The 26,422-nt window shown below is 46.4% G+C and overlaps 1 protein-coding gene across 2 annotated transcripts in view; it reads right to left on the reverse strand.

Moving 5' to 3' along the window:
* Positions 1–26,422, reverse strand: part of TAF2 (TATA-box binding protein associated factor 2) — a 765,870-nt gene that overhangs the window by 136,425 nt on the left and 603,023 nt on the right. For both annotated transcript variants that reach the window (XM_086966160.1, XM_086966159.1), the window contains exon 22: positions 2,539–2,648. In XM_086966160.1, coding sequence (XP_086822286.1) covers positions 2,539–2,648 — 110 coding nt within the window. The remainder of the gene's footprint in view (positions 1–2,538; positions 2,649–26,422) is intronic.

Raw genomic sequence — 26,422 nt, forward strand, 5'->3', positions numbered from 1 at the left:
CTAGTTCGTTGCAGCGACTGGTCGAGGGGTCCACAGGCGGAGGAGGGTTAGGGAGTTTAAAAAGTTTTTTTTACTATTTGGAATGTCTCCCTGGACGAATTAGCAAATGACCTGATCTTTTCATCAAAATACATGGACTGTGCTGTTTTGAGTTTTTTTATAAGAGAGCATCATACGTTTGTAATCTAGCTTTTTTAAAGGGTCAAAGTCCTTCCTCCATGCCCTTTCAGATTTTTTGCAGAGCTTCCTTTGGAGACGTACTTCTGTGGTGAACCAAGGTGAAGACATTTTACTTCTAGGTTTACACGTGGATTTTTTTAGGTAAGGTAATATCCAGAGTTTTCCCTATCCATGTCGAAAACTCAAAATCAGCTGGTAGTGGATCAGGGACACACAATGGAAGGGAGCACTCCAGGTTGTGCTTCCATGTTTCTGGGTCCAGTTTTGCCCATGAGCGAGTGGGTTTGCTCAGTGGTGGTCTGTGGCGGGGGGGAGTGGGAATCTGCCACCTGAATGATACTAGATGATGGTCTGACCATGGTATCGGGGATGGACTGGAGATAGAGAGATGGGAAACATTGGAAAAGATCGGGTCTAAAAGGTGGCCCAACTTGTGGGTGTTGACGGAGACTCCTGGACCTGCCAGCCGCCTTCGACACGGTATGCCATCACACTCTAAAGACACGCCTCCTAGAAGCCGGAATCCAAGAGAAGGCCCTTGACTGGACCACGTCCTTCCTCTCAGGTAGAACCCAGAGTCCGCTTCCCACCCTTCCGATCCGAAGCCACCGACATCATCTGCGGCGTCCCCCAGGGTTAATCCCGACGCTGTTCAACATCTACATGGCACCCTCGCACAAGTGGCCCGCCATCATGACCTCAACAACATCTCCTACGCCGACGACACCCAGCTCATCCTCTCCCTCACCAAGGACCCGCACACCCCCAAAACCAACCTCCACGAGGGAACGAAGGCCGTCGCCGACTGGATGAGGAGCAGCCGTCTGAAGCTGAATTCGGACAAGACTGAGGTCCTCATCATCGGACCCACCCCCTCAGCCTGGGACGACTCCTGGTGGTCGACCACAATGGGAACAGCACCAACACCCACCAACCATGCAGGCAACCTAGGATTCATCCTCGACTCCCCCCTCTCCATGTCTAAACAGGTCAACGCCGTCTCCTTCTCCTGCTACAACACCCTGCGTATGCTCCGCAAGATCTACAAGTGGATCCCGACCGAAACAAGAACGGTGACACATGCCCTCTTCAGCAGCAGACTGGACTACAGCGACGCACTCTACGCAGAAATCCCAGATAAACACCTACGACGACTACAACGCATCCAAAACGCCTCCGCCCGACTGATCGTCAACGTCCCCCGGATAGCCACATCATCCCCCACCTGAAAAACCTACACTGGCTCCCCGTCGACAAGAGGATCACCTTCAAGCTCCTCACCTGAACAGCAGACTCAGCTTCCACACCCCCACCCGCCAGCTCCGCTCTGCCAGCCTCGCCCTCGCCGCTGTCCCCCGCATCCAACGTATGACCTCCGGTGGCAGATCCTTCTCCTACCTCGCCGCCAAGACCTGGAACACCCTCCCTACCCACATACGGCAGACCCAAGACCTACTCGCCTTCAGAAGACTCCTCAAGACCTGGCTCTTCGAACAGTAGCAGCAACCCCCCCTCCCCTCAGCGCTTTGAGACCCTCAAGGGTAAGTAGCGAGCTTTACAAGTACTATGATTGATTGATTGAGATCAGTGGATCTTCGCTTTGACTTCTGTGGACACACACTTAATCATAACTTAAAGTCAGGGACCTCAACTGAACCATTATTGGAGTCCGAGGATCTACAATGAGTCGTTACTGGAAGCCGGGGACCCCGGGCTCAGCATTTTCGATGATTTAAACCGTCGAACAATTCACAAAAATAAGCATTCATTAAATGCACCAATGATAAATTATTTTATTTAATTAAAAAAAATACAAATACATATATATATATATATGTATATATATATATATACATATATATATATATATACATATACACACACGCGGCACACACACACATATCTATATCTATCTATATATATGTATATATCTATCTATATCTATATATAAATTCATAGGAAAGTTTGAGCTTTGGATCCACTAGCAATGCCCCCACGAATCAGTCTGAGGATACTACTTTAATTTATAGCCTCCAATTTTAAATTCCTTCACATTTACAGAAATTTAAAACAAATTCAATTGTACATTTTGCTTCTTACACTTTATAAATCTGTTATTTAATTTTTTTAAAGAGTTGCAGACCCCCTAAGTAGGTTGCGTGGGCCTCGAGCGGGTCCTTGGACCATACATTAAGAACCACTGGTCTAGAGAAAAGACAACATGGTCCAAACATATACATGCATGGGATGGAAATCTGGTAAAGAAGTCTTTTTGCTCAAGAACGAACCTAATCCAATATGCTCTCACAACAAACTGTACACTTTCAGACAAAAAGGAAAAGCTAGAAGAACTCTAACCTGAATTCATAAGATTCCAAAGCTGATCGACTAAAGCTTCATTGCACAATGGAGTATCAGAGGTCTTCGTAAACGGTGGGTTCTTGGTTAACATACTCAAGATTTTATGCCTGAAAAAATGATCGGATTCCAAAATAAAAGTCATTATACATTATATTCTCACTGCTGTTGCCCAATTTTTTATACTCTCAAATATGTTATTATTTAGTTTAAACAACAGAAGTTTCTAAATGTCTAGTGCAAACTAAAATAGTTGCTTACATTACAAATATCAGTGATTGAAAAGAATATACAACCCTCCCCAAAAAAGGAGAGACAGGAATTTTTTTGCATTCATTACACAAATTTACAAAGACAGAATATGTAGTTTATATATTTTTAGTTTTTCTTATTAACACCTATTTCTGATGAATATTTATTCACACAAATGGCTCGCCTTATGATTATCTTTGGACATCATGCAGAATCCTTTCTTCGAACAGTAGCTCTTATAAGTAGCTTTCCAGTGCTCCCAGGTGGCACTACATAACTCCACCCAACCCACAAGTGAGGACACTCACCTATGTATTGTGCTACCTGGCATGCTGGCTTCAGTTCCTATTTGTCTGCACATTACCAACAAGGGTCCAGAGCTCTTCTTCGGTTTTTTTATTATTTCATTTTTCCATGACGCTTGCGCGTCAGAGTAGGTCAAATGTTACCCCTGAAGATGTCAGGATTTAAACACTGTAGATGCTCTTATAAGGAAATCTCTGTTCAATTCACAATAACTTGGTTTGAGGTAACTGGGACTGGATACAGATCCTTCAACATTTGGTTCTTGCATCTACATACATCCAAAGGCAAGAAGATGCACCTGGGACTGGATACAGATCCTTCAACATTTGGTTCCTGCATCTACATGTATCCAAAGGCCAGCAGGGAGCAGAGACCATGCTGATCTGGGACCATATCCGTAAGAAGACAACTCCGCTCGCTAGGAGCAGGCCTTCTCGCTGTCCCCAGACACAAGAAAGCCAGAATGGGAGGAAGATCCTTTCGTACTTTGGCGGCACACAAATGGAACTCTCTCCCCCTGAGCTTAAGAGTGGAAACATCGGAGCTCATCTTCCGCAGGAAACTTAAAACATTCCTCTTTCCTAAAGACTAGCCCGTCTTGTTCTGACTGACGGAGTAGCTGGCCCTTCTGACAGCGCGGGGACACACTGACAGTGTAACCAGGCGCTTTACAAATTCAGAAATAATAATAATAATAATAACCAATCAGTCCCTTTCACCTCCTTTAACAAGTCTCCTGAAACAATATGATCCTCAAGAGAAAACAAAAAAAAAAACACCCATAGGAAGTCCTCCACTTCCTCACCTAGAAAACAGCTGATACACACCATTACAGCCTCAGAGCTCTGTCTGGGAAGTCACCTCAGTAAAGATAGCAGTTAGTCAGGCACTTGGGTCACTTTCAACATCGTCCTTTCTGCATTTTTAGAGCTACATTTAGTGCCTTGTCAATCCTTGACATTGACAGAGACTCATCCACTAGCTAGAGAAAAGATGTGTCTTTTAATGATCAGCATCAAACTGACCCTCTGCCAGGCTGAGAGACTGGCATGCATTGGCACTTTGGCTCAGATTCAGACATCCCCAACTTGGAGTTCTAGTGCCCTTACGAAGATGATAAGGAAGCTCTTTCTCCCTTATCATATCTACTTTGGAATGTGTCCGGAGCTTCCCAAGGCAAGTGGCTGTCAGATTTGCGAAGGGATAAATACCATAGCTTTTGCTGGCTAAGGCGGTATGTTCCCATCATGTGAGAAATGGCAACATTGGTTTCCATGCAAGGAGCTCAGTCTTGGACTTTTACGGGATGGCTCTGATGCTTTTAAACAGATTCTGAAATATTATCTGTATTCTGCTAACTCTATGGAAGGTTCTTTGACCTTGAGCAGGCATGACTGGATGTGGGCAGTACGATTATTTGGAGACATCCAGATTGTACTGATGGATATGCTATTGTAAAACAAAACACAAAGAGGAAAAAAAAAGACTCCTCTTTGGAGGAGTTTAAGAATGGCCTCACTAAAATGCGCTCCCTGAGGTGGGCCTCCCTGATTATATAAATTCCCCATCATTACCAATATTAAATACCTGGACGGACGAGCTCACCTGTCGATGCCTAGCCGGTCACGAGTGGCAGTTGCATCAGGAGGTGCTGCAAGGACTCTTAGAGGAATGGGGAGAACCTTGGCTTTTATCCATTTGCCACTGTCAAGAATGTGCATTGTTAGCATTTGAGTGTTGAAGCTTCCAAAGCATCTCTCACTAAGAGGTGCATTCTGCCTAGGGTGGAATTAAACCCTATATGCCTTACTGCTGATACTCCTGCTGCTCAGAGTTCTAAAAAGGCTCAGGGCTAAATGGGCAAAAGTCGTACTTGTAGCCCTGGATTGCGCATGGAGAGTATGGTATCCAGAGCTCTTGGACATGAGCATCTATCCTCCAACCAGGCTGCCCCTCCGGGATGATGTGCTGCAGCAACGGAGCAAGGTCCTGCATCCAGACCTTTGCAAACTGCACCTTCATGCTTGGAGATTAAGCTGCGACGGCTGGTGGGGGAGGTGGTTAATGCCATCTTTGTTGCAAGGGATGCCTCAACAAAAACTGTACTTGCCCGTTATTGGGATACGTGTGTGGTTTAGTGTGGCACATGGCAGATAGAACCCCTCCAGACAAAGTTATCTTATGTTTTGCTACTTTGTTTGTCACTCGCCTAGCATAGCTGTGCTCTGGGCACAGTAAAAGGGTATTCTTTTGGCTTCTTCTGCCTTTTACAGTTGCCAGACCAGAAATCATTATTCAAACTACCTGCTGTGATGCATTTTTTAAAGATTTGCAACATCAGTTTTTTCTTTCTCATGCCACATTGTGACCTTAACTTGGTCCTCCCATATTTGATGTGCACTATCTTAGAGCCACTACACAGCTGTCCCTTGTGGCTTTTTAAATTCAAGACAGTATTCCTCATGATCATAACATTGGCACAGTGGGTGAGTGAGCATCAGGCTCTGTGTTAACTCGCCGTATACCACCATCTTCCAAGACAAACTGGTTCTGCTGGACACAGGCATTCTTCCTGCCAAACACGGTTGTGCAGTTCCATGTCAGTGAACATATCACCTTACCGGTGTTCTTTGCACGACTTCACCCCTCTTGGGAGGAGAGACTCCATTGCTTGGACCACAAAAGAGCTTTGAGGTTTTACACTCAGCATACCAGAGACAACCGGGTTGGACAATCAGCTCTTTTTTGCTAGAGCAAAAAAATGCAAGGCTATGCAGAAGAGGACAATCAGCTGATGGACTGTGCTCTGCATTAAGATCTGCTACACAATGGCCAAAACTCAGCCTCTGGAAGGTGAAACAAAGCTGCTTCCACTGCATTGGCACACAGAGCTCCTATCCTGGACATATGCCAGGTGGCTACGTGGATGTGCCTCCATACATTTACGACTTGTAACAACAAAGGGAGTTTGGCCCATGCGGACGGAAGTGGGGTAAGGGCCCAAATTACTGTGTAAAAAGAAGGAACCCACACTTCGATAATTTCACACCATTAAACTTAAGGCTGAAAAAAGAGATAAACAAAGTTTAATATGTTTATCTGGGCGATTAGTTGCGCCGTTTTATTTTTCAATTTTGTCAAGGAGTAAAAAGTAACTTCGGTCTAGAGAAATCACAGTGTCTTGAACGTACTCGCCACAAGCGTACGACAAGAAACTTAAATCAAACAGTGCATCAAAACACAATAATTTAACGCAACATACAACGTGAATTGTGAAAACATACTACCAATGAAAATTACAGTGTGCAAAAAAACATGTGACAATATTTCACAAAAGAAGGGGAAAAAAGATATATAACCATATATTTTAACATGACATGATCAGAAAATTGTTAAATTTGACCAATAAGGAGTCTATTGATGGATCTCCAAAAAAGAACAAAACGACCTCTCGGTAGCAATGTTAGCAGGCTTGTAGTTCCTAACAATTTAATCTGTTTGTCAGAACTGAGGACTTGATCCTGTCCGCCTACGCGTTTCGAGTTTGTGAGGTGTCTTCTCAAACTCTCCTCAGTTAGTTCTAAAAAGAGGCCGGGGGTTGTGCCGGTGGCCTTTCAACAGCGACAAGTGCCGTGAGTCTTGCAGCTTAGCAGCGTTCTTCACTTCCTCATTCCTTCACTTAGAGTGAATGCGGCTTTTACTCTGAAAGGCCACCGGCACAACCCCCGGCCTCTTTTTAGAACTAAGGCAACTCTAATTTCCGAAAAGCTGATCATAACAAATTAACTATGTGGAAAGTGATTTGAAAATCGCAGCAAACCAATGATTTTCCCTGCACGCACAGAACCCACCAACCCCCCTGAGATCGACACATGTGGGTTGGATGAATTGAATCACCTCTATTCCCCAGAGGTTTAATAAACGGGGAAAAGAATTCAATTGGCCCTGAGGAGAGTTTGAGAAGACACCTCACAAACTCGAAACGCGTAGGCGGACAGGATCAAGTCCTCAGTTCTGACAAACAGATTAAATTGTTAGGAACTACAAGCCTGCTAACATTGCTACCGAGAGGTCGTTTTGTTCTTTTTTGGAGATCCATCAATAGACTCCTTATTGGTCAAATTTAACAATTTTCTGATCAGGTCATGTTAAAATATATGGTTATATATCTTTTTTCCCCTTCTTTTGTGAAATATTGTCACATGTTTTTTTGCACACTGTAATTTTCATTGGTAGTATGTTTTCACAATTCACGTTGTATGTTGCGTTAAAGTATTGTGTTTTGATGCACTGTTTGATTTAAGTTTCTTGTCGTACGCTTGTGGCGAGTACGTTCAAGACACTGTGATTTCTCTAGACCGAAGTTACTTTTTACTCCTTGACAAAATTGAAAAATAAAACGGCGCAACTAATCGCCCAGATAAACATATTAAACTTTGTTTATCTCTTTTTTCAGCCTTAAGTTTAATGGTGTGAAATTATCGAAGTGTGGGTTCCTTCTTTTTACACACTCCATACATTTACGAAGCACTAATATATGGACACCCAGATTCGCTGAAAGGGGCATTTCGCCTAACAGTTTTGCCTGCAACGGGTCCAGACAGTCACCGCTCCAAACCATAAACTAGTCCCATCGTCCAGCATACACCAATTTTGTTGAAGGATACCTGGCTTCCGGGATGACATCAACTTCCTTGAAGGAAGGTCAAGTACTGGTTGCGGAGGGTCCGGTGCTGTACTCTTGCTGGTGGGGTAGTGAGAGGGCTCTGCTGCTGGTTCAAAGGCGACCAAGCAGCCACCACTCAGATCTTTTGCAGCCTCCTCCGACACCTGGATGGAATCCAACAGGTTCCCATGTGCTCACTGACACTTCAGATCCGACTGCAGAGCCTACATAGGTCATTGTGCACAGCATGCAAGCAGGCCAAGAAGCCGCAGAGCTATACTAACTGAGACCCAGCATGGAGGGCGAGACAATGGGATCATAACTCAATGTCTTGGACTCGCTGGTCTGGATGAAAGGTGTGTAAGTGCACAGTATCCAGGATGGGTCTGCTGAAGGCAAGCCTCTATAAAGGAGTCAGGTGTGACTTTTACAGATTGACTAGGCATCGCACAGATGTACGAAGGTTCGCCATCGCCTGGAGGTGGTATGCAACTAACTGTGGCAAGCTCACCTTCAACAGTCAGTCGTAAAGATAGGGAAGGACTGGTACCCCCAACCTCTTAAAATGACGAGTGACCACTGCCATCACCTTTGTGAACACCTTAGGGCACTGATGAGGATGAAAAGGAGCAGGGCAACCTGAAAGTGCTTGTGGCTCACTGTGAATCGCAGGTAGCGTCTCTAGACTTGCAGGAAGGGGATGTGAAAATTGCATCTTGCAGGTCAAACATCACCACTCCGTCTCAGGGATCCAGGGCATAGGCAACCTGGGCCAGTGTGAGCATTTTAAATTTGTCTTTGAGCAGAAAGGCATTGAGAGGGCGAGGATACAGGATAGGAAGGAGGCCTCTGTCCTTCAAAGCACAAAGACGTAGTGGGAGGAACGCCCAGTACCTACTTCCAAGACCAGTACCCTCTCTGTACTTCCTTTGTCCAAAAGTGACTTTTTGGCATAAGACGAACCTGTGGTCGTCCGAGAAGTGGTCTGAAGCAGGAGCAGTGGGTCAAAAAGAAATGGCAAGAGGTATCCCAGTGGAACTATTTGTATGACTTATTTATCAGTTGTGATTTGCGGTCACTCCTGCAGGAGTTGGCTGATCTTGCCTCCTAACTAGTAACTGTGTGCTGGCAAGGGTGCAATAAAAGAGCTGTGAGTTTGTGGCTTCAAAGGCAGAAGATTGTGATGATCGCCCCTAGTAGCCTGGTCTTGATCTGTTGGGCCTGTGGCACGGACCTTGAAAGGCCTGTTGTGCAGGCAGAGGACACTAATGCTGCCAACGTGCTATGCCCCTGGCATATCCCTGAAAAGGATGAAACTTTTGGGGGGGATTACCTGACTGGAGCTCAACCCCCAAGGAGTATACCCTGGCCCCGCTCTCCTTAAAGCACGTTCGGGCCGAATTTAACTTCCCACTAAACAGGCATTGAAAGGCACATCCATCAAAGACGCATGGACATCTCCCAAGAAGCCAGCGTGCCTCATTCAGGAGTGTGGTCGGAGCACCACTCTAGTTTTCCATAGCCTTACCTAAACATTCCTTGCTGTCAAGGCCCGAGTGAATTACAAATTTGGCCATATCCCAACCATCCTGAATAATTTGCCATACATTAGGTCTTTGGGGACCATGGGCAAGAGCTCACCCACCAGGCCCTACAGTGCATGGGTGTAGCGGCCTAACAAACAGTTTGTGTTGACCGATTTCAAGGCGAGGCTGGCAGAGGAGAATATACGTTTCCCCCTTGTGTCCACTCATTTTTTTTACTCCTTGACAGGGGTTTGTGGTCCGAAACGAGTCAGGGTTGACTCTACCGTGGATGCCTTTACAACCAGACATTAAGGGGTTGTATGCGGTCTTAAGAAGTATGGATCTTCCGGAGCAGATCTATGGTGGCAGGCGAACTGTCTGCTGACTGGAGGATCATAACATGTTTGAGCTAGGTGCCAGGCACTGAGTCAGCGAGTGTTTCATTGAAGGGCAAAAGAGGTTGTTGGTGCTTGGCTAGGCTGTAGGAGCACTGTCATTGAATTTATCTTTGCCTCGATAGTAGGGAGGTGGACCTCAACAGCCCTCCTGATCATTGTAGCAAATAATGTGCTTCCTCAGGTGGAGGCGTGAGGAAGGAAGAAGCAACGCTGGCTTGGAGTTAAACACTACAATAGGTTACGGTTCTTCTTCTGGCACTTATCGCGGATTACTTCAGAGGTCACCATTGACACAGAACCCGAAACAGGTTCAAGGGGCCCAGATGACGCAGAGGATGAACCCACTGGTGGGAACCCAACTGGGAGACCCTGAAGATCATTGGGCCCTAAGGTTCAACAAAGGAAACCAGTAGTGTGCCAAAAATAAGCAGCATGGCCTCACGAAAGGACTCTACCTGCTGCAAAGTAGCTGATGGACATAGGAACTCAGGGTGCATCAGGCCAGAGATGAAATCGACTCCTCCATGGAAAAGGACCGAGACTTGGAGGTACAGTGAAGACCTTGTGCCTTCTCTGAAGATCGAGAGTAGGGGGAAGTGGCAGAGCTCCACTTAAGACTACTGCACAAGCAGGACTTACGATTTGGATAACATTCTTTTGGTCGATTATGTATTTTATCTGTACAGGTGTGTTATGGTAAAGTAAAAGTTTTAATGATCTTTTATTTGTTTCTTCTCCTTTCACAGATGCATGGACGTCTGGTCCACCGGTTCATGGATCATCCCTCGGAGGAAGGGAAAAGAGGTAAATGGACAGGTTGAGGTGTACTTCACCTTTACTCAAGTTAGGGGCTTGTGAAGGATTGTTTTCCCAAATTGTGTTATCATGCCACAAACACTATCACCCAGTGTATAGAAACAAGCTTTGGCATAGCCAAGAGGTCTCGTCTTTGGGACCTTATAAGTTTTTAGTTATCCAGCACAATATCCTTTGTGCAAAAACATCAACTGTTGCATGGCTAAACACTCCCAAAGACGAGACCTATTGGCTATGCCAATGCTTGTTTTTGTTATTAACAAGTACACATTAGTGTCCATTTTGGCCAATTTTTAGGTCTGACGCGTTATGGCGCTGGGGCGAAGAGGAGGGAACTGCTGATCAAGAGGAGCATACATTAATATACACAAACCTAATTATTAAAACGGCAGTGAACAAATCTGGAAAGGAAAATGCTACTTACTAGTATGCTTCTGTTCTTGGCATGTAGAAGCGCAGAGTTGTACACTATGCATTAGATCGCCACCTGGTGTTAGGCTCGGATGATTGCAGGTTGTTGTCGTCTTGGAAGAAGTCTTTGTAGTCACGAGAAAGGTGACTCCTCCCTTGGACAATACAGCGCATGGTCATCGGCTCCATCCTTAGATTGTTTTTCACCATGATGGGAAATGATGGAGTTGGTAGAAGTAAAGAAAAAAGGATGTCCATGTGTGTGCATCTAAGTAAGATGAAAAACTGGGACGGATACAAGTCCCGGGGAGGCGGGAGGGCGTGTACAACTCTGCAGCTCTACATGCCAAGAACAGATGCATACTAGTAAGTAGCATTTTCCGTTCGAGGCATATGAGCTGCGGATTGTACACTATGCATTGATTGTGCAGCAGTGTCTCCCTTAGCGGTGGTCACCTGTATCCGTTGCAGTAGTTTGAAAGAGAGTTCTAAGGACAGCCTGGCCTACTGCAGCTTGCTGCTTGGCTTGCACGTCAACACAATAGTGTTTCGTGAAGGTGTGTGGTGTAGACCATGTTGCTGCCTTGCATATGTCCTCTAGGGGTATGTTTCCTAAGAAAGCCATAGAGGCTCCTAGTTTGCAAGTGGAGTGCGCTCTAGGAAGAACTGTTAATATACGTTTAGCTTTAATATGGCATATTTGTATACACTTTACAATCCACCTTGCAATCCCACCTTTGGAGATGGGGTTGCCTTTGTGTGGAGGAGAGAAAGATACAAACAGTTGTTTTGTCTTTTGAAAGGATTTAGTTCTATCTATATAGTATAAAAGAGCCCTTTTAACATCTAATGTGTGTAAAGCCCTTTCCGCTACAGAGTCTGGATTTTGGTAAAACACAGGTAACTCTACCGATTGATTTAGGTGAAAAGGAGTGATGACCTTTGGAAGAAATTTTGGATTAGATCTAAGAACCACTCTGTTAGTATGTATTTGAAAAAATGGTTCTTGTATAGTGAAAGCTTGTATCTCACTTACTCTTCTGAGAGAAGTAATGGCAACACAGAAAGCTGTTTTCCATGTTAGGAATTGCAGTTAACATTTATGTAGAGGCTCGAAAGGGGGCCCCATGAGTACTGTAAGGACAAGATTCAAGTTCCACACAGGAGAAGGTGGCAATCTGGGTGGGATTATTCTTTTTAATCCTTCCATGAATGCTTTGATTGCAGGTACTCTGAAGAGAGACAGATGTTGCCTGTTTTGTAAATAGGCTGCAATTGCTGCAAGGTGGAGGCGTATGGAAGAATATGCCAAATTAGACCTTTGTAAATGTAAAAGGTAGCAAATGATATTCTGGATGGAAGCATCCAGGGGATCAATTTGGTTATTGTTGCAATAAATGGCAAATCTTTTCCATTTAGCGGCATAACACGCTCCGGTAGTAGGTCTCCTAGCCTCTTTAATGATGTTCATACAGTCTGGTGGTAGGTTTAGATAATCAAACTCTAAGACTTCAGGAGCCAGATCGCCAAATTCAGTTGGTTTGGGTCTCGGTGTCTGATTTCTCCATGGTTCTGTGTTAACAGGGAGGGTGTGAGCTGTAGCTTTTGATGTGGAACTAGAGAGAGATCTAGTAGTGTGGTGAACCACGGTTGGCGTGCCCATGTGGGAGCTACTAGGATCAATGTGAGAGACTGTTGTATGAGCTTGCGCACTACTAATGGAATTAGTGGGAGAGGCGGAAAAGCGTACGCAAATCTACCTCACCAGTTCATCCATATCGCATTGCCTTCGGACAGTGGGTGTGGAAACCTGGCGGCAAAGGCTGGGCATTTTGCATTTTCGTGGGTAGCAAACAGATCTATGTGTGGGTGCCCCCACCTTTGGAATAATGGTTGAAGAACTTGCGGATGTATTTCCCATTCGTGAATCTGTAGTGACTGCTGACTTAACAGATCTGCTATCTGATTGTAAACTCCTGGAAGGTGTTCCGCTAACAGATGTATGTTTTGAGGAATGGCCCATCTCAAAATGTTCTGTGCAAGCTGGGACTATTGCAGAGAGTGTGCCCCCCCTGTTTTTGTATATAGTACATGACAGTCATATTGTCCATCCGGATTAGGACAGCTTTGTTTTGTACTTGAAATTGGAAAGTCTTGAGTGCTAAGAATATTGCCAGCAACTCTAGATGGTTGATATGGAACAGTTTTTGTTGATTGTTCCATTGACCTTGAGTTGTGTGATGTAAGAGATGGGCTCCCCATCCTGTGAGGGATGCGTCTGTTGAGAGCACTACTTGTGGAACAGGCTCGAGGAACGGCCGCCCTTTGTCAAGTTTTTGGTGTTCCACCACTGCAGAGAGCGATGAGTGCGGCTGTCGACCAACAACAGGTCTTTTAGTTGATCTTGAGCTTGTTTCCACTGTTGTGCTAGGCACTCTTGTAGTGGACGCATTTGCAATCTTGCGTGTGGTACTATGAAGATGCAAGATGCCATCATGCCTATTAGTCTCATGAACACCCTGGCTTGTAGAGACTGTTGGTGTTGAAAAGTGTTGACTAAGGCTTGAATGCTTTGTATCCTGGCTGGACTGGGATACGCTAGGGCTGTAGACGTGTTTAGCGTAGCCCCTAGATATTGATGTACTTGCGAAGGCTGCAGGCGCGACTTGGTGTAGTTTATTGTAAACCCTAAGTCGTGCAACGTTTGAACTGTCTGATGTGTGTGTTGGACACACTGATTGAATGACATGGCTTTTATGAGCTAGTCGTCTAGATAAGGGAAGACATGTATTTGTTGTCTTCTGAGATGTGCTGCTACCACAGCTAGGCACTTTGTGAATACTCGTGGTGCCGCTGTCACTCCGAATGGAAGGACTTTGAACTGATAGTGTTGTCCTTCCAGTACAAACCTTACATACTTTCTGTGAGCAGGATGTATGGGGATATTGAAGTAGGCGTCCTTTAACCCCTTCCATGCTGGGCCGATTTTGCTGCTGTGCTGGACTTTTAAAGAGTCAATGGGTTTATGACGGCCCCCAGCCGTCATCAGCACACGAGCACTGTAATGCATGACGGATGGGGGCCGTCATCAGCATGGAAGGGGTTAAATATAGTGTTGTAAGGAAGTCACCTTGTTGCAGCAGTGGAAGCATTTGTTGTAGAGTGATCATACGAAAATGATCTGATTGTATGTAATGGTTGAGGGGCCTGAGGTCGAGAATTGGCCTTAGTGTTCCGTCCTTCTTGGGAATTAAAAAGTACAGTGAGTAAACCCCTGTTTCTTGTTCTTCTAAAGGAACTATTTGAATAGCATCTTTTTGTAGAAGTGATAGAACCTCCTGTTGAAGCAGAGTCAGATGGTTGGTATACATTGGACGGTGCCTGGGAGGTATGGTTGGAGGGGTTGCTGTAAGTTCTAGGCAGTAGCCATGTTGGATAATCTGTCTTACCCACTTGTCTGTTGTAATGGAGTTCCAGACAGGCAGGACCTGTGTCAATCTGCCCCCTACAGGAGTGGAATGCTGTGGGGGAGTGGAATGCTGTGGGGGGAGCAGAGGGAAGTCACTGTTTTGTGGCGGAAGAGGATCAGTTCTTATTGTTACCGCGACCTCTTCCTTTGTTATTATTGCCTCTGTATCCTCCTTTAAAGTATCCCTTGTTAGAGGACGTCTGTGATTTGAAAGATGTTGTAGTGTCTGCTCCAGTTTGTTTGGAGCCTCCTCTGTAGAAGGAGCGACGAAAGGAGCTTCTAGCTGGTGTGGACTGTAAAGCCCCCATAGACTTTGCGGTGTCGGTATCTTTCTTCATTTTTTCCAGGGTAGTGTCTTCTTCTGGGCCAAATAACTGGTTCTGGTTAAATGGTTGGTTTAAAATGGTGGTTTGCACTTCTTGTTTAAACCATGACATACGTAACCACGCATGTCTCCTAAGTATGACACTGGTATTTACAGCCCTAGATGCTGTGTCTGCGACATCTAGCGCACATTTTATAGAGGCATTGGATATTAGCTTGCCTTCCTGTATAAGGTCATTTGCTTGATCTTTGTACTGATCTGGTAGGTGCTCAAGTAGTTTTTCTAATTGATCATAATGAGCCCTATCGTAACGAGAGAGGAGGGCTTGTGTATTTGCCCTACGCCAAATGTTTGAAGCTTGTGCAGCTATTCTTTTACCTGACGCATCAATCACTTTTGACTCCTTGTCAGGTGGGGGTGCTTCTCCAGAAGTTTGAGAGTTTGCCCTCTTTCTAGCATTGATTCAAAAAAGGGGGTGGTGATGAACAGAGTGTCTGAATTAAGCAGACCACTCTTACCCAGTCCAAAGATCATTGCTTGATCCATCACCGTTTTTTAGCTCACTGCACCATCCCAGCTCAGAACTTGGCTATATGCAAATTAGTCTGACCCTGGCCCAGTGCATCATGGGAACAGGGCAGACCAAACTACCAAGCCAATTCTTATACTGGGAAGGAAACAAGCTACCGGGGACCGGTTTCTGGCATTTCAGCCGTCTTCGGCCCGGCTTGCTTGAATCCTGATGGTGCAATGAGCAAGGGACTCACATCTGAGTATACCCTTCCACGCTTATGGTGGACAAAAATGATTCAGAAAAGGGGGTGGTGATGAACAGAGTGTCTGAATTAAGCAGACCACTCTTACCCAGTCCAAAGATCAGGGCTTGATCCATCACCGTTTTTTAGCTCACTGCACCATCCCAGCTCAGAACTTGGCTATATGCAAATTAGTCTGACCCTGGCCCAGTGCATCATGGGAACAGGGCAGACCAAACTACCAAGCCAATTCTTATACTGGGAAGGAAACAAGCTACCGGGGACCGGTTTCTGGCATTTCAGCCGTCTTCGGCCCGGCTTGCTTGAATCCTGATGGTGCAATGAGCAAGGGACTCACATCTGAGTATACCCTTCCACGCTTATGGTGGACAAAAATGATTCAGAAAAGGGGGTGGTGATCAACAGAGTGTCTGAATTAAGCAGACTACTCTTACCCAGTCCAAAGATCAGGGCTTGATCCATCACCGTTTTTTAGCTCACTGCACCATCCCAGCTCAGAACTTGGCTATATGCAAATTAGTCTGACCCTGGCCCAGTGCATCATGGGAACAGGGCAGACCAAACTACCAAGCCAATTCTTATACTGGGAAGGAAACAAGCTACCGGGGACCGGTTTCTGGCATTTCATCCGTCTTCGGCCCGGCTTGCTTGAATCCTGATGGTGCAATGAGCAAGGGACTCACATCTGAGTATACCCTTCCACGCTTATGGTGGACAAAAATGATTCAGAAAAGGGGGTGGTGATGAACAGAGTGTCTGAATTAAGCAGACCACTCTTACCCAGTCCAAAGATCAGGGCTTGATCCATCACCGTTTTTTAGCTCACTGCACCATCCCAGCTCAGAACTTGGCTATATGCAAATTAGTCTGACCCTGGCCCAGTGCATCATGGGAACAGGGCAGACCAAACTACCAAGCCAATTCTTATACTGGGAAGGAAACAAGCTACCGGGGACCGGTTTCTGGCATTTCAGCCGTCTTCGGCCCGGCTTGCTTGAATCCTGATGGTGCAATGAGCAAGGGACTCACATCGGAGTATACCCTTCCACGCTTATGGTGGATCTGGTAGGTGCTCAAGTAGTTTTTCTAATTGATCATAATGAGCCCTATCGTAACGAGAGAGGAGGGCTTGTGTATTTGCCCTACGCCAAATGTTTGCAGCTGTGCAGCTATTCTTTTACCTGACGCATCAATCACTTTTGACTCCTTGTCAGGTGGGGGTGCTTCTCCAGAAGTTTGAGAGTTTGCCCTCTTTCTAGCATTGGCCACAACTAATGAGTCTAGTGGTAGGTGGCCTTTAATGTAGACTGGATCTGTGAGGGCCGGTCTATATTTTTTCTCGATTCTAGGGTTTAATATTCTAGAGCGTACAGGGTCTTTAAATACCTCTGGAGCGTGTTTGATGACTCCCTTGATCATGGGAAGAATTTGAGCAGACTGCTGAGACTGTGCAAAAAAGGTATCTAGGAGAAAATCCTCCTCAATGTCATCGGAATGCATAGGGACTCCATGGTAAACAGCAGCTCTGTTTAACAGATGACCAAAACCAACGGTATCTTCTGGAGGGGAAGGTTTTGATGGAAATGACTGCAGTTCAGGAATGTCAGGCACATTTTGAGGGTTTGTAAAGTCCCATATCGGCACATTTTTTGGGTTTGAAAAGTCCCATATACCCTCATCTACATGGTATGAATCAGGTTCTTGCATGTCCTCCCCTCCACCCAAATTGTATTCATCATCATTCTGCTGTGGGGAATGTGATGATAATGGAGAATGTACAGGAGAGATTTGAGCTGATATGTGAGGAGGAACAGGAGAAAAAGGAAGAGGGGGTGGTATAGGAGAGGAAGGGTGCATAGGAGATGTTGCACAGTCCTTTTTCTTGGCAGGAACCACGATTGTGGGTGGAGCATCTGCTGGTCTCTTTTTGTGAGGTGTAGCACCTACATGACCTGTCTTTGGGTCTATGTAGATTTTCTTTTGTCGAGGATCTGGTCGAAAAAGTTCCTCCTCTTCTACAACCTTCTTGGGCGTCGATTTTTTTCGGTACCAGGGGGAAGTTGTCGTGTGTCTTTAGCCTTGGGAGGTGTTATAGCGTCCTATGGCATAGTTTTCGGTGCAGAAGATGTCGTTTTCTGCTTCGTAGGCATGTTCAAGGATTTGGGCACCTCGGAATCAGGCTTTGTGTTCTTCGGCGCCGAAGATGTAGAAGTGGACGGCTTCGGAGCAGGAGCTTCTTTCGGTTTCGGTAGCGGTATGTCTTTATGTTTCGGTGCCGGTACTATTTTAGGCTTTGGTGCCGAAGTGTCTTTCGGCTTCGGCGCCGAGGCATCTTTATTTTTCGGTGGCGATGGAAGAGGCTTGCTCGGTGCCGAAGCACTGGAAGGCTAAGTTGTTTTCTTCGGAGGCGGGCTGGAAGGCTGGGCTTTCGAAGCAGGTATTAGGTCTCGACTGGGCCCTTTGGGCGGAGTGCTGACCTTTGCATTCAGTTTGGACAGGATATGTGGTGCAGGGGCAGTAGTACTCACGCGCTGACACGATGGAATGGAGTCATCCGAGTCGTCTGCCTCTCATACGATCTGGAGATCAGGTGAGTCTTCTTCGGGAACGAGGGGAACCTCTTCGTCGAATATGTCTTCTGGTGCTGGAGCTGATCTCCTCATTTCGTGTCGACGGGGTCTCCGATCCTGGATGGTTTTCTTCGATCGGAAGGATGCACAAGCTGTGCAGGTCGACTCGTGTTCCGGCGATAGTCAGAGGTTGCAGACCTCGTGGTGGTCGCTATGTGGAAACTTTGCTCGACATACCAGGCATCTTTTGAACGGAGTTCTTCCCATGTGGTGTAGGCCGCACGGCGTCGGTGGGCCCAACTGCCCGCGTCAATGACCGGAATGGAACTGATGGCGTCGAAAGTATTGTAGTCGATGTTGAGGGTAGTTTGTAGAAGTTTGAGGAAGTTCTGGGCTTCGAAGTTGCTGAAAAGTCTTTTTCTAGCCAGAGCGGAGAAACTTTCATCCGAACCGAGTGGCGGAAAAAAACAATCAAAGGATGGAGCCGATGCCCATGCACAGTATTGTCCAAGGGAGGAGTCACCTATCTCGTGACTACAAAGACTTCTTCCAAGAAGACAACAACCTGCAATCCTCCGAGCCCAACACCAGGTGGCGATCTAATGCATAGTGTACAATCTGCAGCTCATATGCCTCGAACAAGTTATTACTGATAGGCAATTAAGTTCATTTCCTGGCTGGAAGTGGGTGACAAAGTGCATGCGTGTGCAGGTGGAGGTGAATGTCCTACTCTCATTTCCAATAAAATAAAGGACCACAAAGGGATCACGTAACAGTTACATTTTTAAAAGGGATAAGATATCAGCGCGGTCTGAATTGATGTGTGTTCAGAGTTGCCAATTATTTAGATTAATCACGGGAAGATACGTCATTCCGGGGCCCTCCGTTTTTCGGAGGTGGGGATCAACAACAGATAAAAGTCGGAAGGGTAATTTTTTAAGAGGCTATGTTTAAAAAATTAATAAACTTTAAGCCATTGGTTTCTTCGAATCATTACTTCATTGTATGCAGACAATACAGTTACCAGCAAAGAGTACAACTCCCAAAGGTGTGTTGGGGGTGGTGTAAACAATGCAGATTAATATCAGGGATATAGGACACGTGCCTTACCAAAAGGTGGTATGGCTACAAGGTACAGCAAATCCAACAAGTAATATCTACCTCAACAAAAATCGCTTGATAACCAAACAAAACCAGTTGCTTACGAGATAAAGGGCACGGCTCGCACAGAGCCTGATTTGTTTACAGTGGTGTATCCAAAGGAACCACTTCTAAGGAACAGTTCAGTAGCCAGACGGACCAGGCAAAGGGCATGCTTGCTTTCTTCAACATCCACTTGAGGAACGGATGTATATAAAGGGATTAAAGATGTTTCCGTGAATGACGGATGTGGTAGAGCCGATGTTAATGACCAGTCCGTAAATCTGGCCGACGGTGTTCCGTAATACCGATATTGCCAATAATGACTGTTCAACAGACTATTATTGGCAGGGAGGCAGTGGTCATCACACGCACTTCCATGGCGGGGCGACAGAAATGGCGAAACCTAGACCATAGGACAAGTTGAGTGGAACACATTGCATTTAAACTGCCTCTGATAAGGCAAACTAATCGGCAAACCAAACATAGCATAGTCAGTTATGGATCGCTGATTAACTGGGTCCGCCTAGTGGCACAAAAAAAAACATCTCATGCACGTGCTAAACGGATTTGTTATATTGGTGGGTGGCAGCAGCTGGCCCACAGGGAACGGCCCCTATGTAACGTAAAAGGAGGAGGCACTAAGAGTGCAGTCGCACACTAGGTAGAAACCTCGCACGTTGCAAACAGGAATCAGCGATTCGCTTCCCACAATATCCACACACTTGAACAACCAGGCAGACACACATCTTTGGAGAGGTACGAGGTACAAAGGAACTCGCTGCACCACGATACTTAGAACAAGCGCACACGCCTCGCGCAGCAGCAGGGGGAGGGGAGAGAGGAGGGGGCTTGCACGATTCCCTTGCCCTTGCCCTTGCTTGGTGCTGCTGCTCGCTTGAAAGCAATGCAACGCGTGCACGTTTTTGGCCGAAAAAGGGAACCGATGGCTAAAGGTCTTTTTCCTATGCAGCGAGACCTAAAAAGCACCATGGGGGCGTGGCTACAGTGCCAACCGTATGGTTATACATTAGAGGAGCTCTGCACCTGCTCGGGATTGTTTAGGAACCAAGGAGGCGATCCATTGTAGTGGTGGAGTAGGCTTGTGGCCCTTCCCTCGCCTGCACAGAAGCCTGGAAGCAAATGCCTGGGGAAAACACAGGGAAGATGCCTGGTGGCCAGAACGACCACGGAGGAGTGGACAGTGAGGCTGCTGGAAGGGGAAGGAAGAAAAAAATGGATTGAGTGCATGGTGAGGCCAGGCAGATAGAGCCACCTTGGGAGCCACAGAGTAGCAGAGAGACACACAATAGTGGATGGCAGGGCAAAAAGGAAGGTAACAAGCCCTGAAGAACACCCAAGGGTGGGACTGTACCCCTCTTTGTGATGAGGCTCTAGTGGGGTCTGCTTAGATTGCCTGGACACAGGCAAGAGGGTTAACTAAAAAGATCTGGACTGCCCATACTGCTTGGCAAAACAACTCCTGGAGAGGTAAAGCTACACAGGCCAGAGTGGCAACTGAAGGCGGCCTGGGGACCCGGCGGAGCAGACTGGAAGAAATGGACAGAAATCGCCTGGGAGGCAGAAGATAATTTGGCTATGGCAATACACTAATTGCACTACAACCGTGCAGGAGGTGATCACTGAAAAGCGTGAGGTGCGGAGGCAAAAGTGAGAAGCAGGGGAGAAGACAGTGGAGCATGGCGGGGGTGACTCCACTTAGGAGAGAGATACAGACATGGGCAAGGCCAAGCTAACAAAATGGACAACTATGCTGTGATTAGGACACAGGCGTTGAAGGCGGGGGACCAGTCAGAACACGAGGGACCAGTGGAACCCACTCTAGGAGAAATAATGGTGGCAATAGCAGATCTAAAGGGAACATTGAGCCTAAATTGGATGCAGTGACATCAGATGTTATTCTCCTAAATGCAGACGTCCATAAGATCTCGGAGAAGGTCTCAACAGCAGAGGTCAATATAACACAGTTACAATCATCGGCGAAGAGTGAGTAGATCATCTAACTAAACAACAAGTGGTCTTGGCAGCAAAACTGGAATATCAAGAAGGAAGGGCCTGACGGAATAACACACGAGTGGTGGGAGTGCAGGAGGGAGCGGAAAGCTCGATTGTCTACCTCTTCTTGGAAGATCTTTTCCTTAAACATCTGCACATCTGCAACCCACCAGCTTGTCTAATTTTTTCTCCGTTGAGCAGGCCCAAATGGTGCTAGTCCCTAAGCCACAATCGGGAGCGCCCCACGTACAATCATAACCCGGATCCTGATTTATTGAGATAGAGACGCTATCCTGCAGGCTGCACGTTCACATGGGGACTTGAAAAATGAGAATACAATAATCCGTTTTTCCAGGATTTTACTCTATAAGTCCAACACCAGTGCAGATTGATTAAAGCCTTGAAGAGGGAGCTTCGGGCCAAAGACCTTAAATATATGATGTTGTTCCCTGCCAGGCTCTGAGTTGTGGCAGAGCGGAAAATGTGGCATTTTAACACGCTAGAAGAAACGTGGGAATGGTTGGAGGGCTGGCTAACAGTGGGGCGATGCATGCCCCGAAAGGCAAACAATTGAGGGGTCCAGGGCGCATTGAACCGAACAGATAAGGACCACAGAGACAGAGGATCTAGATGACGAGGGGCGGAATCCACTAGAGAAGAAACACTGATGGTGGCACAATCTAACAAGAGGACAGCAGGCCGAACATTGTGATGAAACCAAAGCGATATCCTTTGGTTTGGTGTTTTTGGGGGGTAGGGGGAGGGATGTTGGGCAACGTAAAATTCGCAGCAGGTACTCCAGGGTCAGGACTATAATGACCCTGCTGTGGTCTTAAGCAAGCCAAGCAGCGGAGGTAAACAGAGGTCAGACCTAGACCACCCTAAAATAGTTGAAGGTAGTTATTGAGAGACAGGCACTCTCCACGATGGGGGTGGGAGGTAGTTCTAAACCCACTAGGCAGGGTAGCAGGGAGGGAGGAGCTAAGCAATGAGAAACATTATAGACAATTTGTTTTCTTTGTTTGTTAGGTTTGCTCTGAACCTGCTAATGATAGAAAACAGGGACCAATACATGGAACAAGGGGGGAGGGGTGGGAAGGGTGCATAAGCCCAGCAGCCCAATAGGTACAGATACATTGGGATCCGATATGATTAACCCATTGATGGAGATACAACCAAATGGTGATAGGTTAGCCTGTACCCCACTGGGTATCCAGGGGGGAGAGGGGTTGAGAGTTATGTCTTGGAATGTAAAGGGGTTGGGGAGCAAGATAAAATGCACAGTAATCCTACAAAGCAATAAGAGACATGCTCCGGACGTAGTCCTCCTGCAAGAAACACCTGAGGGGTAACTACTACAAAGCACTGGATCGATATGGCTATGCCCTGCGAGCACATGCGGGTTACACATCTGGCTCGAGGGGTGTGGTTATCCTAGTGAAGATCTTAACTCTGCTAGTATTAGAGCGTAAATGGTACAATACATTGGGCAGATCTGCAGTAATCACAGGAACATAGGGGGGAGTAACGGTAAATTTCTGCTTGGTGTATGTTCCCCCTGCTACATGGAGAGACACTTCTGGCACTAGGAACCCTACTGCATGAACGTCCGCTGGGAGTATTAGTACTGGGAGGGGACTTTAACTGGGCCATGGTTCCAGAAAAAGATAGAACCCCAAGCCTCATGGCGAGAGCTGGGAGGGAGCCTTTGCAGGGTTTCGTAGAAGCCATGGATCTGGCGGATATATGGCCTGAGAACAATCCCACACAACAGCAATACACATACTATTCTGCCTCCCACAACACCTATGCAAGTCTGGACTATAATCTTACACTATAAGCACACGCAGGTCTCTTCTGCTTGGCTACCCGTCTAGCAAGAGGGATCTCCGACCATTCACCGGTGGAGGTACAACTAAGGGGCCTCAGTGGGACAACAAGTTTCCCCGAGATTAGATGAATGTAAATTCAAGGACAAAAACTTCCGGCATAAGGCACGGGAGCAGCCGGAGCTATATATATTTTTTTTTTCAAAGAGTCAGTTACGTGTGCAGATATGCTGTGGGAGACATATAAGGCAGTCATACAGGGGGAGGGAATGATAGGAGGAAAACAAAAGGAGAGGCACTTGAAATATAAAGAGCTTGAGAAAGAAATTACAGAACTAGCTGCCGGGCATTGGCCGAAGGCGCGGAAGCAGCGACAACTGCCCATCTGGTCTGGGTTAAGCAGAAAGAACTGAGAGACCAGGCTGTCTATGCACTGGCAACACAGATGAAGCTCTACGATGTAGGAGATCAGGCCAGTAAAATATTGCCGTGGCTTGAGAGAAGTAACCAGGGTAGGAACTGGTTGCAGGAAGATGGGACACTTTACAGGACTGGGAAGGAAATAGTGAGAGCCTTTGCAGACTACTATGAACAACTGTATGCTTCGGTCTCAACACGCAACGCAGAGGACTGCATAGAGCTCTTGCCAGATATAACACTCCCAGGACTGTCCGTGGAGGACAAGCAGATCCTGAAGCACAACCTATCTGAGGAGGAGATAGTAGGGACTATCCAGGACCTACAATCGGGTAAGGCCCCAGGCCTAAACGGCCTACCAATCGAACTCTATAAAGGAGTGGAAAGTTAGAAGTAAAACATATGCTCAATATGTTCCAGATGGCTTAAGACAAAGGGGCACTTGCCAGATGATCAGCATAAGCTTTAATAATAACTATTTCTATGCAGGAGAAATCCCTGGAGCTATGTAGCTTTTATCGGCCTACATCCATACTTTACTAGGAGGTCAAGGTATTGGCGAAGGTCCTTGCATCTAGGCTGTCCACAGTTATATCTTCGGTGGTACATCCAGACCAGTCAGGCTTTATAGCACAAAGAAGCACTAGATTAAACTTCAAGCGTTTATATGGGGTTCTACATATTACCCAAGATAGACCAGGGGAATAAGCTGTCCTGATATCGCTGGAGGCCCGAATGTCCTTTGAGCGCATTGAGTGGCCGTACCTATTTGCAGTATTCGAGAAATTGGGATTTGGGTAGGGGTTCATCAACTGGGTCAGGTTATTGTATAGAGACCCGAAGTCGAGAGTCTGTGTAAGCCTTTACATTAAGACAGGAGACAGGACAGGGATGCCCACTGTCCCCGATGCTGTTCGCACTAGAACCGTAGGCAGCATTGGTCAGGGCTGATTGTATGGTGAGAGGCATTGGAGGCACAGAGGGGTGCGAAGAACGAATCTCGCTGTATGCGGATGATATTCTCCTATTTGTCACCAGACAGTACAGCACAGTGTCCAGACTGCTCCACATCTTCTGGCTTTTTGACAGCTACTCCAGCTACCAGATCAACTGGGACAAATCCCTCCTGCTTCCCTTATCAGGAGATATCCCACCTAGACTGACGACAGACACACTCCTACCAGTGCGGATGAGTTTTAAATACTTAGGTATACAGCTCACCAGGAACACACATGATTTTCTAAGAGATAATCTTCTTCCACTGATCGAGAGACTTGGGACAGACATGGCGCATTGAAGGGGCCTCCCCTATTTAAAGTGAAGGCCCTATCCCACTTTCTTTATGTTCTACAAATAACCCCTGTGGGGTTCCTCCTGACCTATTTCAGAAGTCAGACGGAGAGGTAGGTGGGCTCCTCTGGAATTGGGGCAGCTCTAGATTTGCACATTCCAAGCTACAGTGGAAGGATTACGAAGGGGGGTTGGCAGTCCCAGATATTAAGTAGTACTACTGGGCAGCACAGTTGAGTATGGTTAATGCGTGGGTGTATGCGAATAGGGAAGACCAGCATCCTGGTAGATCGACAAGTGATAGGCGACAGAGGCTATCCATCAGTGCTATACCAAAAAAGGGATTAAGAAAACTCCCGCTGTACAACCAGACACTGACCTAAGTATGGTATGAGATAAATCGATATCTGAAATGTGCAAATACCTTGATGGAAAGAACCCCTTATGTGACAGCGACATGCTAGGGGAAGTACTGGGAATAGAATTGCTGGGGGATGTGTGGAGGAGCCAAGCTCTGAACACATTCCAGGAATTGTAAGAAGAATATATTATGGTAAATACTGTAAGGTTTCACTATCTACAATTGGAACTTGCACTTAGGACACATATTCGGAAAGGAGAGAGCCTACCAGAGTGCATGCCTTTGGAAGATAGACTCCTGCTGCACTTTATAGAGTCCAAAGCAGTCTTGTTGACATACAGGAAGATCCTTAATAATTCGCCAGACCCCTTGGTCCCACTGCGAGAGGCATGAGAAGCAGAAGTAGGTATCTTAGAGGACGATGATTGGTCAGAAGCGCTACAGGGACTGAAGGAGGTGGCCATAAGATCCTGCTTCAGGTTACTGCAGCAACGAATACTAGTTCCTCTAGCTCACTCCTAAATAGGCTGGGACGTGGGGACCCATAGTGCAGAAGGGGCTGTCAGGAGGTGGGATCGTTCTTCCATATTTTGTGTGAATGCCCAATTATCCGGAGCTATTGGAGAGGTCACCAAAGCTTTGTTGGAAGTAGCCGGCAGGGCAGTATTATGTATCTCAGGGGAGAAGCTGTGGCCCAAATATCAGAAAGTGTGGCTTATGACAGCGGCAATTGTGGCCAAGAGAAACGTGGCTAGGGAGTAGGGGGAAGGGGGGGGCTCACCACCCAAGGGTAGAGGCTTGGGGACAGGATCTCGATGGTGCAGTCAGGCTGAGAAGATCATCTATTAAAATAGGGGCTACCCAGGGGAATGGACAAAGGTCTGTGATTGGTAAGTGGGAAGGCTACTGGGGACAAAGAAGAGATTCTCCAGCTCCCTCAGCAGGAGACATGAGCTGCTGTTAGGCTCGCTCAGATAGACCAACGGGGCGATACTAGGCACCAGCAGTCCTTTGCTATTCCACGGGTATGGGGAGAAAGACAACAATGAGGGTTTTAACCTGTGTTTAATTGATTGTAAATATTAAGTGTAATGTATCTGAGCAAATGGTTGAATAAACAGAACTTTAAAAAAAGAAAAGCATCACAGGAAATAAGAACACCAAAACTCCATCCTTATGGTTGAGAAACTATTAACTCAAAGCAAACAGGATTGCCCAGCACAGACTATCACCCATACCCAAATCATACATAAATTCCACTCAGGCCTAGATTAGCAATTGATCCTGATTCAGGCTATGTAGTCTGGGATTGCTCT

Source organism: Lissotriton vulgaris, chromosome 4_1, assembly GCF_964263255.1.
Source record: "Lissotriton vulgaris chromosome 4_1, aLisVul1.2, whole genome shotgun sequence".
NCBI classification, from domain to species: Eukaryota; Metazoa; Chordata; class Amphibia; order Caudata; family Salamandridae; genus Lissotriton; species Lissotriton vulgaris.